The 17081-nt window shown below is 44.4% G+C and overlaps 1 protein-coding gene across 2 annotated transcripts in view; it reads right to left on the reverse strand.

The window, feature by feature from the left end:
* The window catches only part of LOC144668071 (solute carrier family 15 member 2-like), a 158743-nt gene that overhangs the window by 33259 nt on the left and 108403 nt on the right, over positions 1-17081 (reverse strand). For both annotated transcript variants that reach the window (XM_078529841.1, XM_078529840.1), the window contains exons 17-19: positions 8574-8620; positions 5735-5869; positions 3047-3161 (exon numbers count right to left, since the gene is read on the reverse strand). In XM_078529841.1, the coding sequence (XP_078385967.1) occupies positions 3047-3161; positions 5735-5869; positions 8574-8620 (297 nt within the window). The remainder of the gene's footprint in view (positions 1-3046; positions 3162-5734; positions 5870-8573; positions 8621-17081) is intronic.

Here is a 17081-nt window from a genome sequence, read left to right on the forward strand (position 1 = left end):
GATGGTAATGCCATTGAACGTCAAGGGGCGATGGTTGGATTCTCTCTTGTTGGGGATGGTCATTGTCTGGCACTTGGGTGGCGCAAATGTGACTTGCCACTTGTCAGCCCAAGCCTGGATATTGTCCAGGTCATGGACTGCTTCAGTATCTGAGGAGTCGCGAATGGTGCTGAACATTGTGCAATCATCAGCAAACATCCCCACTTCTGACCTTATGATGGAAGGAAGGTCGTTGATGAAGCAGCTGAAAATGGTTGGGCCGAGGACACTACCCTGAGGAATTCCTGCAATGATGTCCTGGACCTGAGGTGATTGACCTCCAACAATCACAACCATCTTCCTTTGTGCTAGGTATGACTCCAACCATTGGAGAGCTTCCCCCGATTCCCATTGACTCCAGTTTTGCTAGGACTCCTTGATGCCACACTCAGTCAAATGCAGCCTTGATGTCAAGGGCAGTCACCCTCACCTCACCTTGGGAGTTCAGCTCTTTTGTCCATGTTTGAACCAAGGCTGTAATAAGGGGGCGTGTTCTGTCTTCCCCCAACTCTACTGCAGTCCTATGGAGCTCTCGTAAGGACGCTGCACTCCACATTTCTGGGAAAGCCGGACATGGTAGACCCGGCAAGAAATGTGGAGCAGTGTCAAGGCGGGAGAAAGTTTGAGTGGAGCGGCAATCCAAAGATGGTTTCCTTCCTCGGAAGATCCTGTTCTACTATTTAAAAAACAGATAAATGTACAGCCATAGCTTTCTCAACTGCATGGTCCCTATCAAAAATTCAAACCTATTGTTATGGGACTTGGTCTGAACAAAATGGGATTTTCAATCTTTTTTCCAGACATAGCGGAACAGCCTGGCACATGTTAGTCCACAGCTGTCAGGGTTACCATAGGGGAAAAGAAAGTTTTTTTCCACCTGTGTTTTGTTTTGTGAAAGTTGTGGGGTGAAATTAGCACCAGGTCGAGTTGTGTACCTCGACTTGGGGTCCATGACCAATTTGCACCACCTTTATGGCCCTTTCATGAGCTGCCTGCTCTCCTCTGCAAGACAGAAGTAGTCCCCAACATGGCTGCCGCCTACTTTTGTCAAGCAGGCAGCTCCCACCTCCTGGAGGTGCTCGATGCTTCTAATTGGGCGCTGAGCTCACCTTCTGCTCAATCAGACCATTTAACTCAAAAATAGTGCTGCAAAAGTAACACAGCTCAGGCATGAGTTCGGGGCTGAGAATTCATCCAGGTGTCAGGTTCCCGACTCCGATTTGAAAATCCATCCCTGAGAGTTTAGTGACAAGATGGTGAGAAGGCAAATCAATCCTGCCTCTCAAGATGCTGGTGCTGTGCCACCCGATAGAAAAGGTAGCTTGCAAACCCATTTCTGACTTTATTCCATACACTAAACAGCATCCACCTTGAATCAGGAAGACTATAAAAGCCATGAAGTGGGTAACAATCCTGCCAAGAATTCCCACATTTGATCTAGATTTTTCTAGTCCTATGACTAGGAAGGGAGCAGCAGGATAGGGCGGGAGGGGCTTCCTCCTGAACCCCTGACCATAGCACGTCCTCAGCCCAATTTCCTGGTCAGGATCAGTCAGTATTCATAGCAGCCCGCAGCAGTTTTCCCACCAACAGACCTGAAGGAGGACGAAGGCAATACTGCAGTAAGACTGTAATTTCTTCTGGCAGTCTTCCATCTCATTAGAAGGTGGTTTTGCACCTTGGTGGTCAACTCCATGTTAAACATTGCATGGTAGGACTCAGGAGCCCCACCCTTGCATGGCAATCTTTGCCACATTTGCTGCAGAGCAAGATAGTGGGCTGAGAAGGTACAGGAATAGTTGGCCTCTGTTTTCACTGGGCCCTTCCTCAGTCAGCTGGGCTTTCTGTTACTTGTCATCTCTTCCAACCGCAGGTAAGTAACTGGAGGGATGGAAGGCCTTTGTTGGGCCTTCTGCTCTACTTGCTAATCCCACTGTGAGGCCAAGCCAACCACCATGGACTAACTTATGGTTGCAAAGAGCAGCAGGAATAGCAGTGGACAGGAGGAAAATTAGTTGGGAAAACAGGCCTTACCCTCTCGCTGGCACTTGTATGTGGCAGCCAAGGAAGGAGACAGCAGCAGAAGCACCGGGGAGAAACAAAGTTTAGTACCATCGGCAGCAGGAGGCCTCACCACTAATATTACCTCACCAGAGATCAGCAGACAACAATCAGGAGCCTGAAACCCAGATTTCTTTGCCTGTCCATAGTCCACTGTGCTGGGGCTTATGATAGTGTCCCTACCATTCCTCCATAAATCTTAATAAGAATTTTTTAAAAGTATGAATTAGACATGAAGGCATGATTCGACAGCAGCAAGCTTGGATTTGCAAGCCAAATACTTAAAGAGGAATGGAGGACTGAGGAATCATGGAGTTCCACAGAGAGATGGAGGCGTAGTAGGATGTAGGAAGGATTACGAATATGTAGGATACAGTATTTACAACTTCAAAAGAACAGAGTTTACAATAAAATCATGGATCTTTATAGCAGAGAAGGAGGTCATTTGGTCCATTGTGCCAGCCCTCAGCTTTCCAATTAGTTTCACTCCGTATTTACAATTAGTTCTTCTCTTTTTCAAATACTTATCCAGTTCTCATTCGAAAGATACTATGGATTAAAGGAACAATAACCACAACAGTAGAGATAATTTAGGGAAGATAAGATCACATGGACATTGAGAATGATCATTACAGATATGGGAGGGTAGAGATGAAAAACGCCTATAAGATACTGATCTTTCCTTATATCCAGAACTGTGAGACATATTGGGACGACCTCCCCAGGTATGGGAGCAGTATTCAAGTCTTGGGCTTTCTTGGGCTTTATAAAGAGTTGTATTTCTGAAGAGTCTTTCACATGAAGGAGGAAACCAAGCTTTTTGGGAATGGAGAAGGCCTGGGATTTCCTTTCAAGGTCACAGGAAATAGACCAAGGATGCCAGTTGTTGATGTAGCTCAGTATATTGGGTAGGAGCTGTGTTCACTGCCCCTTCTAGCATACTTACATTCTCGGTGTGATTAGCTTGATAGAGAGCAATTGTATAAACACCCCCATCCTTCAGGTCAACTTCTCCTTCAACATAGATAAAACTAGATCCTCCTGACAACTGTAAAGTACACCTAAGGCAAAGGAACGCAGAACACTAAGTTATATCAGAGTCTAAAAGTCTTAATAGCTTGCCTGGTGGTGGTTCAAGACTTCATGGTACAGAATTAGCATCCATTCAGAGAGAAAGGGGTACTCATTTGTGTGTGTATTTGTGTATGTGTGTTTTTTTAAAATTTATTCATGGGATGTGGGCCTTGCTGGCTAGGCCAGCATTGATTGCCCATCCCTAATTGCCCTTGAAAAAATGGTGGTGAGCTACTTTCTTGAACCACAGCAATCCATGTTGTGTAGGTACACCCACAGTGCTGTTAGGGAGGGAGTTCCAGGGCTTTGACCCAGCGACAGTGAAGGAATGGTGATATATTTCCAAGTCAGGGTAGTGAGCGAATTGGAGGGGAACTTCCAGGTGGTGGAGTTCCCATTTATCTGCTGCCCTTGACCTTCTATATGGTAGTGGTGGTAGGGGTGTGTGTATTGTTTGTGTCCATCTGTCTGTTGTTTCTGCATAACTGTATGTTTGTGTATATTTGTGCATTTAATTGTGTTATATGTTGGTATGTATGTGTTTATACATTTTTATGTGTGTGTATGTTTGTCAGTGTGTACCTCTGGGTTTTCATGTATTACATAGAATTACATAGAAAGTGCAACACAAAAACAGGCTGTTTGGCCCAACTGGTGTGTGTTGTTGTTTCTCCTCCACATGAGTGGTAACTCTAGTCCTATGTGCTTGCCCTGTTCTCATGTCCCTTTTCGGGCATCCACTTCTCTAACCCATTCTTAAATATTGTCCATCTGTCTGTTGTTTCTGCGTAACTGTATGTTTGTGTATATTTGTGTATTTAATTGTTTTTATATGTTGGTATGCATGTGTTTATACATTTTTATGTGTGTATATGTTTGTTAAATATTGACATGGGCCTCAACATTAACACCCTACCCCACCCTCATGATGAGTTGAAAAGTGGGGAACGCACCCCCTATTCAATAATATAGTGGCAGGTTTCAAACTGAGTGATTGACCTGCCTGTCGAGAGGCAGAACATTCGTTATTTATACATATTTAAATCAGGCACAGTGAAATTGGGAGCCTGATTGCAATGTAACAATTGTAGCAAAAGTTTTCCAGGGCTCCAGAAAACTATCAGGGGATTGGAGGCTGGAGCTGCCAGTTCAAACAGGTAAGTGCCTTTTCCAGCACACCTGGTAAACCAAGAGGAAGAGGAGTCCTCCTTTGACATTACCTCAAGGAAGCCTTCAGTCTCTCCTCTGACCTTCATTGCTTCTCTCTCTCTCCCCACGCCATAATTGGCAAACTTCCTCGCCCCAGCCCACAACCGCCCCCACTCCCAACAAGCCCAGATCTCGCATTCTTCCCTCTTGAGTGCCAGAAACTTGCCGAGGTTCCCTGGCTGCATTCTCCTGTCGCTGAGATTCCCACTCTGCAGCCAGGCAATCCATCAATTTGCGCAGCTGCTGGGCGTGAAACTGAAGAAAGTTATTAAGAAGCCCTGCCATTAACTTCAACAGGTCCACTGCATCCCCTTTCTTGTTGAGATTTCCCGTGCAGCTTCTGGGCTGTGCAATTTTTAACCGATTTGCTGCTTGGGATAGTCAGGAAGTGACCTGGTGAAATTGAAATGGAGCCCAGGAGTATGTCCATATCTCTGTGTTTCAAACTCAGATGCAAGGAAGCTACCAAAAGAACCAAGCTGTCATACAGGTATATATACATATACACAGAATGTCTTTCAATAATGTACTTGTGTCTATATTTATGTGCAGAGATATACATACACTAAGAGAAATACACAGCCATATACATTAGCAGAGAAAAACTTTACATGGGGATATGCGATGAGAAATATATTCTACAAATATAGATAAGACATGTAAACACAGAAACAGAGTGACAAGTGTAAGAAGGGGTGGGTTTAATCATTGGGAATGATCCAATCATTTGGGTTAAGGAGGTAAAAGTATCAGCACTAGTGAGTTTAGAGTAGGATGGCATCCTAGCTCCAGTGTGAACAGGCACCTCTAGGGGCAGTTTACATCTTCCTACAACTGCCAGAATAACATTCTAACAGAGAACTAATGGAGTTTGGGAGTCCAGTGAGCACAATATGACTGTAGTTTAGATTATTGCCAGTAAGGAGCAGAGGCTTTAACAGGGCTACATTGAAAGCAACAAGAGGCAAATTAACTCATTGGGAAGTGTTAATTGAGAGATACCTCACTTGAGGAAACATGAAACATCTTTCAAAGTATTACTGTTGATGGAGAGAAATAAATATAAACTAAACAGTCCTCAAAATATCTCAAAAGTGCAATTAAAATGGGAAAGAGCAGAAAACACAAGCTACGCAAAACTTGCAGAGTAAGGAACAGAGAATGCTGGGAGGATTGTAGAAGGCAGAGAAACTAAGTTACAGGAAATGTCAGTAATGGGTTAAGAGCCCTGGATATGAGGACGGGGAAGATTTAAACAGAAGATTGAAACTTTCTTCCAGTACTGAATGGTTATAGGGAATTACAATTGAAAAATCAAACAGTACTAACTCCCAAGGTATGTATTTCTCACCTGCCAAGTTTTACAGGTGTGTAGAGTGATGAGACAAATGGTCTCACAGCCAGATCTTTAACAGAATTTGGTTTGCACATCAATCTCAGAGTCCTGTTGCTACTGGTGTCCGGCGTTTCCAACACAGGAAAGATTCTGCAGATGATACATTCTATTAATGTGCAACACCTCATAAACCAGTCAATCCTTCTGGTCTAACCAAAAGGTCATTAACAAGCTACTCTTAAAGTTGCTACCACATTGGACATACTGAAGGTACATTAATTAGCCAACTGTATTTGCACTTGGGCCTAATCATAATTCCAGTGAGCAACTGGCATCAATCAGCTGTTGGTAACTAACAATGTTCAGCTTGCCAGAGACCTACAGGTGAGTCCCAGGAGGGGATGAGAGGTGATCAGTTTGGTGTTTGCTGGCATGGTAGGGCCGTGCAATGCTCTGCAGGTGCAGGAGGACTCAACAAAAAGAAATTTATCAATTTTTTAGAGGCCCCCTTTCTTAGCCGTCTCCAATGCTCCCTCTAAGAACAGTTGGTTAAGCGGCTTAAGATCCTGAAATATTAGTCGAACATTCACGTCACATCGCAGGCTCTAACTAGCCTAAATGACCTAAAAGTTTGGGTCTGAACTGGAAACAGGAGCTTAGTACAATATTTCATGCAACCAACAGCACAGCCACTTCAGAAAAGGCCCCAACCAATTTAGCAGTAGTGCAAATATCTAAGCAGATGGGTCACAGTTGTTTACACATGTTAAATGGGCATAGCAATATTAAAGTTAACCCCCATAAAACTCATCCCTGAATGTCTATGGGCTCATCACTGTGGCAGCAGGGACTCTAGGGATCCTGTAGGCCATGAATTTTTTTCTCACCTCTCTGTAGATGCTAAGTCTTGTTAATGCAATAAAAACAAGAGGACTGCCAAGTGGGTTGCACAGCTGTCCAATGGGCATTATTTCAGCAGCTCAACCTTTCAACATAGCACAGATTGAGAAGCATTCTGAAATTTCATGAGAACACAGATGTGAGAGTAGCTCAATCTCTGGATTCAGTGCTTCAAGGTTAAGAAAGGGAATTTTTTTGTTGTTATTTCACAGGACGAGAGCGCCGGTGGCAAGGCCTAAATTATTGCTCCATCCCCAATTGCCCTTGTGCAGGTGGTGGTGAGCTATCTTCACGAACCACTGCAGAGCATATGGTATGAGTATATGCACAGTGCTGTTAGGAAGGGAATTCCAAGGTTTTGACCCAGTGACAGGTGAAGGAGCTGTGATATATTTCCAAGTCAGGATGGTGAGTGGCTTGGAAGGAAACTTCCAGATGGTGGTGTTCCCATGTGTCTGCTGCCCTTGTCCTTCTAGACGGTAGAGGTTCTCGGTTTGGAAGGTGCTGTCTAAGGAGCCTTGATGAGTTGCTGCAGTGTATTTGTATATGGTAAACACTGCTGCTACTGTGCACCGGTGGTGAAGGGAGTGAATGTTTAAGGTGGTGGATTGGTTGCCAAATAAGCAGGCTGCTTTTTCTTGGATGGTGTCAAGTCTCATAAGTGTTGTTGGAGCTGCACTCATCCAGGCAAGTGGAGAGTACTCCTTCACGCTCCTGACTTGTGCCTTGTAGATGGTGGACAGGGTTTGGGGAGTCAGGAGATGAGTTCCTCGCCGCAGGATTCCTAACCTCTGACCTGCTGGTGTGGACACAGTATTTATGTGGCTAGTCCATTTCAGTTTCTGGTCAATGGAAACCCCCCAGGATGGTGATGGTGGGGGATTCAGTGATGTTATTGCCACTGAACATCAAGAGAAGATGGTTAGATTCTCTGTTGTTGGGAGATGGCCATCTCCAACAAGAGAGAATCCAACCATCTCTCTTTGACATTCAGTGGCATTACCATCACTGAATCCCCCACTATCAACATCCTGGGGGCTACCGTTGACCAAAAACTGAACTGGACCAGCCACATAAATATTGGCTACAAGAGCAGGTCAAAGGCTGAGAATTCTGCGGCGAGGAACTCATCTCCTGTCTCCCCAAACCCTGTCCACCATCTACAAGGCACAAGTGAGGAGTGTGATGGAATACTCTCCACTTGCCTGGATGAGTGCAGCTCCAACAACACTCAAGAAGCTCGACACCATCCAGGACAAAGAAACCTGCTCGATTGGCACCCCATCCACCACCTTCAACATTCATTCCATCACCATCAATGCATAGTAGCAGTGTGCACCATCCACAAGATGTAAAGCAGCAGCTCACCAAGGCTCCTTTGACAGCACCTTCCAAATCCGTGATCTCTACCACCTTGAAGGACAAGGGCAGCAGATGCATGGGAACACCGCCACCTGCAAGTTCCCCTTTAGGGCACTCACCATCCCGGCTTGGAAATATATCGCCGTTCCTTCACAGTCACTTGGTCAAAATCCTGGAACTCCCTTCCTAACAGCACTGTGGGTGTACCTACACCACATGGACTGCAGCAGTTCAAGAAGGTGATCTTTCAAGGGCAATTAGGGATGGGCAATAAAGATGTTGGCCTAACCAGCAATGCCCACATCCCATGAAAGAATTTTAAAAAGCCTCTGCAATGCCTCAATATATGCAGATACCCTCTGCAATGCCCCAATACATGCAGATACCCTCTGCAATGCCCCAATACATGCAGATACCCTCTGCAATGCCCCAATACATGTAGATTCCCTCTGCAATGCCCAATACATGCAGATACCCTCTGCAATGCCTCAATTTCATATAGATACCATCGGCAATGCCCCAGTACAGGCAGATTTGTTCTGCAGCACACATGGTTAGCGATTAATACAGCTGTGCTCAGAAAACAACATACCGGACGAGGGCTGAATTATCCAAAATCTTCATTTTGTTGTCAGGAATCTGCGGGAGTAACAATAAACACAAACATTACCATAACTCCAGAGTAAGAATAATTAACTGGTGAAAGCCAACTTCAATGGAGTAAGAATAGATCTGGGCCAAATAAATTGGAGACAAGGGTTGGCAGGAAAAACAGTAGCTGAACAATGGGCTACCTTCAAAGATAAGATGGTTCGGGCACAATCAAGGCATATTCCCTCAAAAGGTAAAGGTAGGGATAAGAAATCCAGAGCTCCCTGGATGACAAAGGAGATAGAAATTACGATAAAGAACAAAAAGTGTGCTTATGACAGGTGTCAGGTAAAAAAAATACAATTGAGGACTAGGCTCAATACAGAAGATTCAGAGGGGAGGTGAAAAAGCAAATAAGAGAAGCAAAGAGGGAACACGAAAAGAGACTGGCAGCTAACGTAGAAGAGAACCCAAAGTCTTCTATCGGCATATAAACAGTAAAAGATTGGTAAAGGAGGAGTAAGGCCAATTAGGGACCAAAAAGGGGATTTACATGTGGAGGGAGGGGGCATGGCTGAGGTATTAAATGAACACTTTGCATCTGTCTTTACCAAGGAAGAAGATGCTACCAAGGCCGTGGTGAAAAAGGAGGAAATTCTATCACTAGAAGGGTTCAAAATTGATAAGGAGGAGGTACTGGATAGGCCATCGGCGCTTAAAGTTGATAAGGCACTGGGACCAGATGAGATGCATCCAAGGATACTGAGGGAAGAGAGAGTGGAAATTGCGGAGGTACTGGCCATAACTTTTCAGTCTTCCTTGGACTCAGGGGAAGTGCCAGAGGACAGGAAAATAGCAAACATTATGCGCTTGTTAAAAAAAATGGGTAAGGATAAGCCCAGCAACTACAGACCAGTCAGCTTAACTTCAGTGGTGCAGAAGCCTCTAGAAACTATAATTCGTGACAGAATTAATACTCACATGGACAAACAGACCCAGCCTGGATTTCTTAAGGGAAAGTCATGTTTAACTAACTTGCTGGAGTTTTTCAAAGTGGTAACAGGGAGGGTTGATGAGGGTAACGCTGTTGATGTGGTGTACATGGACTTCCAAAAGGCATTTGATACAGTGCCGCACAACAGACTTGTGAGAAAAGTTATAGCTCATGGAATAAAAGAGACAGTAGCAACATAGGTACAGGATTGGCTGAGTGACAGGAAATAGAGAGTAGTGGTTAATGGATGTTTTTCGGACTGGAGGAAGGATTGTAGTGCAGTTCTCCAGAGGTCAGTATTGGGACTCTTACTTTTCCTGATATATATTAATGATCTAGACCTTGGTGTGCAGGGCACAATTTCAAATTTTGCAGATGATACAAAACTTGGAAACTGGAAACTGTGAGGAGGACAGTGTAGAACTTCAAAAGGACATAGAAAAGTTGGTGGAATGGGTGTATAGGTTGAAGTTCAATGCGGAAAAATAAAAGGTGATACATTTTGGTAGGAAGAACATGAAGAGACAGCATAAAATAAAGGGTACAACTCGAAAGGGGGTGCAGGAGCAGAGGGACCTGGGTGTATATGTGCATAAGTCATTAAAGATGGCAGGACGGGTTGAGAGAGCAGTTAATAAAGCATACAGTATCCTGGGCTTTATTAATAGGGGCATAGAGTACAAGAACAAGGAGGTTATGTTGAGCTTAAGACACTAGTTGGACCTCAGCTGGAGTACTGCATACAGTGCTGGGCCTCACATTTTAGGGAGGACATGAAGGAATTGGAGAGAGTGCAGAAGAGGTTTATGAGAATGGTTCCAGGGATGAGAAACTTTAGCTATGAAGATAGCTTGGAGAAGCTGGAACTCTTTCTTGGAGAAAAGGCTAAAAGGAGATTTGATAGAAGTATTCAAAATCATGAGGGGCCTGGACAGAGTAGATAAGGGGAAATTGTTCCCATTTGCGGAAGGATCGAGAACCAGAGGACACAATTAAAGGTAATTGGTAAAAGAAGCAAAAGCGATATGAGAAAACACTGTTTCACACAGCAAGTGGGTCTTAAATGCACTGCCTGAGACTGTGGTGGAGGCAGGTTCAATCGAGGCATTCAAGAGAGAATTAGATGATTATTTGAAAAGGAACAATCTGTAGTGTTATGGGGGGAAACCGAGAGAATGGCTCTCGGTGAAACGTTCATTCGGAGAGCCGGTGCAGGTATGGTGTGCCAAATGGCTTCCTTCTGCAAGGTAACAATTCTATGATTCTATGATAACAATGGGATTGAAAAGCCCCAGTTACTTGGGCATTTTGTGAAGTTTGGCCCATTACAATGAGGGATTGAGAAAGAAAACTTCCTATTTTAGTTAGACTTGTCAGTTTTAAACATTTCTGGATGAGTTTCAGCACGGGGTAAATACAGTGTAGCTTCTTCTACAACGTCCCATGAAACACTCCTGATCAGGTACAGCATGGGGTTAGATACAGAGTAAAGCTCCCTCTACTCTGCCACGACAAACACTCCCAGAGCAGGTACAGCCCGGGGTTAGTTACAGAGTAAAGCTCCCTCTACACTGTCCCCATCAAACACTCCCAGGGCAGGTACAGCACGGGGTTAGATACAGAGTAAAGCTCCCTCTACACCGTCCCCATCAAACACTCCCAGGACAGGTACAGCACGGGGTTAGTTACAGGGTAAAGCCCCATCTACACTGTCCCCATCAATCACTCCTGCTAGGTACAGCAAGGGGTTAGGTACAGAGTAAAGCTCCCTCTACACTGTCACCATCAAACTCTCAGGGCAGGTACAGAGTAAAGCTCCTTCTACAAAAATTGTAAGGCAGACTGAAAAATACATTTTAAAAAATGATTAATACAATGAAGCTTAAATATGTCTCAGGGTCAAAAAGAGCTGCCAATCAAACATATCGGTATTTAAAACCCAGGTAGAATCATAAAATCATTACATCACAGTGCTCGTATTAAATTGAATGGCCTAACCATCTGAAAACTCAACAGAGCAAACATTTATATCCTGGGGCTTTGTGTATCAAGGCAAGGGGGGACCCTTTCTGGGAATAAACCTAGTTTTTAACCTCAAATGTATAACGGCAAAAAAATACATCATTCATTTAAAGTAGGGGGAGATGGTGCTGGCACAGCAGTAATGTCACTGGACTAGTAATCCAGAAGACCCAGGTTAATCCTCAAGGGGCATAGGTTCAAATCCAAACACAGCAGCATCTGGTGGAATTTAAATCAATTAATTAATAATTATGAAATCATTGGTGACTGGTGTTAAAAGCCACCTGTATTTTTCCAGAAGGGAGACTGCCACCCTTATCTGGCCTGCATGTGACTACGACCTGCAGCAGTGTGCTTGGCTCTTAATGCCCTCTGAAATGGCCTAGCAATCACTCCTTGCACCAAACTGCTATAGAGTCAAAAAGGAATGAAACCAGACTGAGTATCGGGCATTGGAAACGACAATGGCATACCCAGCCCTGTCGACCCTGCAAAGTGCTCTTTACTAACCTATGGTTTCTTATGCCAAAATTGGAAATGCAGTCCCACAGGCTACTCAAGCAACAGCTTGACATAGTCATATACATCGAATAATACCTTACAATGTCCCAGACACCACCATCATCACTACTGGGTATGTCCTGTCCAGAGGTGGCAGCACAGTGATGTTGCCCTGGGAATCCTCAACATTGATTCTTGACCCCATGAATCTCATGGCATCAGGTCAAACATGGGCAAGGAAACCCCCTGCTGATTATCATCTGCTGCCCTCCCTCAGCTGATGAATCGGCATTCCTCCATGTTAAACACCAATTGGAAGAAGCAGTGAGGGTGGCAAAGGCACAGAATGCACTCTGGGCAGGGGACTTAAAATGTCCATTACCAAGAGCGGCTTACCAATATATCTGTTGCAGATGTACCTGTGCATCCGTATTAGCAGGAGTGACCACCGCACCATCCTTGATGAAGTCTTCACACTGAGGATACCTTCCATTATGTTGCGAGGTACTTTCACTGTGCTAAATATGATCGATTTAGAACAAATCTAGCAAATCAAAACAGGGCATCCATGAGGTGCTGACGGCCATGGCAGCATCGGAATTGTATTGAACCACAAACTGTAACTTCATGGCCTGGCATATCCGTCAATCTACCATAACCATCAAGCTGGGGGATCAACCCCAGTTCAATGAAGTGTGCAGGAGGACATGCTGGGAGCAGCACCAGCCAAAGCTAAAAAATGAGGTATCAACCTGGTGAAGCTACGATACAGGACAACTAGTATATCAAATAGTGGAAGCGGCATGTGACAGACAGAACTAAATGATCCCACCACAAACAGTTCAGATCTAAGCTCTGCAGTCCTGCCACATCCACTCATGAATTTCAATGGACAATTAAACAACTAAAATCACAGATTCACAGTATCTTTACAGTGCAGAAGGAGACCATTCAGCTCATCAAGTCTGCACTGGCTCTCTGAAAGAGCATTCCACCTCGTTCCCTCCCCTGCTTTGTCCCCGTAATGTTGCACATTCTCTCTTTTCAGGTAGCAATCCAATTCCCCTTTGAATACCTCGATCGAGCCTGCCTCCACCACCCCTTCAGGAAGTTTATTCCAGACTCCAACCACCCCTGGGTGAAAACATTTTTCCTCACATCACTTCTACTCCTTTTGCCAATTATTTTGAATCTGTGCCCTCTAGTTCTTGATGATCTCTTGAGTGGGAACAGTTTCTCACTATTTATCCTGTCCATCCCTCCCAGGATCTTGAATACCTCTATCAAGTCTCCTCTCAGCCTTCTTTTCTCCAAGGAAAACAGTCCCAGCCTCTCCAATCTATCTTCATAGTTACAGTTCTTTATCTCTGGAATCATTCTTGTGAATGTCTTCTGTACTCTCTCCAATGCCTTCACATCCAACCTCAAGTATGGTATCTAGAACTGGATGCAGTACTCCAGATCAAGCCTAATTAGTGTCTTATACAAGTTCAACATGACCTCCTTACTCTTGTACTCATGCCCTTATTAATAAAGCCTAAGATACTATATGCCTTATTAACTGCACTCTCAACATGCCCTGCCATCTTCAAAGGCATATGTACACATACACTGAGGTCCCTCTGTTCCTGCACCTCCTTTAGCATTTCTCCCTTTATTTTATACTGTCTCACCATATCTTTCCTGCCAAAGTGAATCACCTCACACCTCTCTGCATTGACCTTCATCTGCCACTTGTCTGCCCAATCCACCAACATGTCTATGTCCTTTGGAAGTTCAAGACTATCCCCATTACCGTTGACATTTCCAATCTTCGTATCATCTACAAATTTTGAAATCATGCCCTGCACACACAGTCTAAGTCATTAATATATATCAGGAAGAGCAAAGGGTCCCAACACTGACCCCTGGAGAACTCCACTACAAAACTTCTTCCAATTTGAAAAACAGCCATTTATCACTACTCTGTTTCCTGTCACTCAGCCAATTTCGTATCCAAGTGCCTACTTTCCCTTTTATTCCATGAGCTAGAATTTTGCTCACAAGTCTGTTGTGTGGAACTGTATCAAATGCCTTTTGAAAATCCATATACACCACGTCAACAGCATTTCCCTTATCAACCTGTTACCTCCTCAAAAAATTCCAGCAAGTTAGTTAAACATGATTTTCCCTTAATGAATCCGTGCTGGCTTTTCTTAATTATCCTGCGCTTATCTAAGTGACTACTGATTTTATCCCGTATTATAGTTTCCAGAAGCTTCCCTACCACTGAAGTCAGACTGACCGGCCTGTAGTTGCCAGCTTTATTCTTGCACCCCTTTTTGAACAAGGATACAACATTTGTAGTTCTCCAGTCCTCTGGCACCTTCCCTGTGTCTAAGGAAGACTGAAAGATTATCACTCATGCCTCTGTAATTTCCACTCTCACTTCCCTCAGTACCCTTGGATGCATCTCATCTGGTCCTGGCACCTTGTCAATTTTAAATAAAGACACCCTTTCCAACACCTCCTTCCTCTCAATTGTAAGTTCTGTTAGTATACCAGTTAACTTCTCTCTCACCACAGCCTGGGTAGGATCCTGTTCCTTTGAAAAGACAGGAGCAAAGTCCTCACTCAACACCTCTGCTATTTCTCCAGCCTCCACATGCAAGTCCCCTTTTTTGTCCCTAATCGGCCTTACTCTTTCTTTTACCACCCTTTTATTATTTACATGCTTATAGAAGACCTTGGATTCCCTTTTATGTTCGCTGCCAGACTCTTTTCATGCTCTCTCCTTGCTTTTCTTCTTAGTTTCTTCACTTCCCCTCTGGTCCTTCTAAATACAGCCTGATTCTTCACTGTATTCTCTACATGACATCTGTCGTACTCGCATTTCTTCCTTTTCATCTTCACTCTATCTCTCTCATCATTCAAGGCACTCTGGATTTATTTGTCCTACCTTTCCCCTTCAAGGGAATATACCTTGACATTGTCTGCAATACTTTTTCTTTGAAGGGGGCCCATTGTTCAGCCACTGTCTTTTCTGCCAACATTTAATTCCAACACACTCGACTCAGATGCATTCTCATCCCATCGAAGTTGGCTTTCCCCCAATTAATTATCCCTGTTCTGGATTGTTCCCTGTCCTTTTCCATAATTAACCTACACTTTATGATACAATGGCCACTGTCCCCAAGAGGCTCTCCCACTGATATTTGATCCACTTGGGCCAACTCATTCCCCAGAACCAGGTCCAACAATGCCTGTCCTCTCGTTGGACTGGAAACATACTGCTGCAGAAAATTATCTTGAACACATTCCAGGAACTCACGGTCCTCGTGTCCCCTTGCACTATTCCTATCTCAGTCTATATTTGGAAAATTGAAGTCCCCCATTATGATTACTCTATGGGTAGAATTTTCCCCTCGTCGGGCAGTCACGCGCGCGACCCGAATGGGAGAAGATAGTGAGCGATGATGTCCGGACTGCGTCCCAACGTCATCGTGCATTCTCGCGATATTTCGCTTTCAGACGCATCCGAAAGGCGGCAGCGCACCCGCCAACAATTAAGAGGCCTATTAAGGCCCTTAATCAATTAATTAAATGGAATTTTTCACTGCCCATCCAACTGTTCATTTGGCGGGTGGGCGAATAGGTCAAGTGGCCTTTGCATTTTTTGCGAAATCTCATCCACGGGCGGCATGAGGTTTCGAGCAGAGATTTTTAAAAAAATATAAAATCTTTTAAAAACTCATTTTTCACATGTCCCTGCTCATGTGACAGAGTCGCGTGAGGTGACATGTTCTCCTTATTTTTCAATTGTTTATTTTTAACGTTAAAAATCTTCAGCTCCCTGAGGCAGTTCTGTGCCATCAGGGAGCTTTCAGTGGGTGCACCGGCGCACATGCACTGACTTCACCGCTCACCCTTCTCCACCTTCACCCAGGCAGAGCTGAGCATTGCAGCGCACGATTCACGTTGGCCGGCCGTTAATTGACCAGCCAGCATGAAATCGCAACTGGGGCCCAATCGTGGGCGGCGGTCAGTTTCACGGCTGCTCCCGGGCCTGCCCAACAAGGTGAAAATCCTGCCCAATAATTCTTGCACCTCTCTGTAATTTCTTTGCAAGTTTGTTTCTCCACATCCCTTCCACTAGTTGGTGGTCTATATACTACACCAATCAATGTTATTGCAGCTTTTTCATTCCCTACGTCTAGCCAGAGAGATTCTGTCCTTGACCCCTTTGGAGCATCCTCTCTCTCCAGTACTGTAATGCCATCTTTAATCAATATTGCCACAATCCCCCCATCCCCGCTTTTCCTTCCTTTCCTGTCTCAAATATTTAACCCCCAGTCCTGCCTTTCTTTGAGCCAGGTCTTTGTTATAGCAATAATATTATAATTCCATTTGTCAACCTGTGCCTTAAGTTCACCAACCTTATTAACCACACTCCGTGCATTCACATACATGCACATGAGCTTGATTTAGGCTTTTTTACTTCCCCCCCCTTATTCTGGCTCCATCTTATGACTTACTGTTCCCTACTCTAATTCTATCAAACTCTCCAAGTATTCTATCTACCTTGATACTACTCTCTGATATATTCTCCTTATCAGTTGATACTTCACTACTTCTCACTGCTAGTTTTTCTCCTCTCCACTCTGAATTTCCCCTCAGGTTTCCATCCCCCCGCCAATCTGGTTTAAACCCTCCCTAAAGGCACTACCAAACCACCCTGCCCAGTCCAGTTAAGGTGTGACCAGTCCTTCCTATACAGTTTCCACCTGTCCCAGAACCGATCCCAATGCCTCAGAAATCTAAAGCCCTCCCTCCTATTCTATTTCTCCAGCCATGTGCTGAACTGCTTAAACTTCCTATTTATATGCTCACTAGCACATGACACTGGGAGTAATCCTGAGATTACTGCTCTTGAGGTCCTGCTTTTTAATTCCCTTCCTAACTCCCTAAAATCTCATCCCTTTTCCTACCTATGTCATTGGTCCCAATGTGGAC

This window comes from Cetorhinus maximus, chromosome 25 (assembly GCF_964194155.1).
Source record: "Cetorhinus maximus chromosome 25, sCetMax3.hap1.1, whole genome shotgun sequence".
Lineage (NCBI taxonomy): Eukaryota > Metazoa > Chordata > Chondrichthyes > Lamniformes > Cetorhinidae > Cetorhinus > Cetorhinus maximus.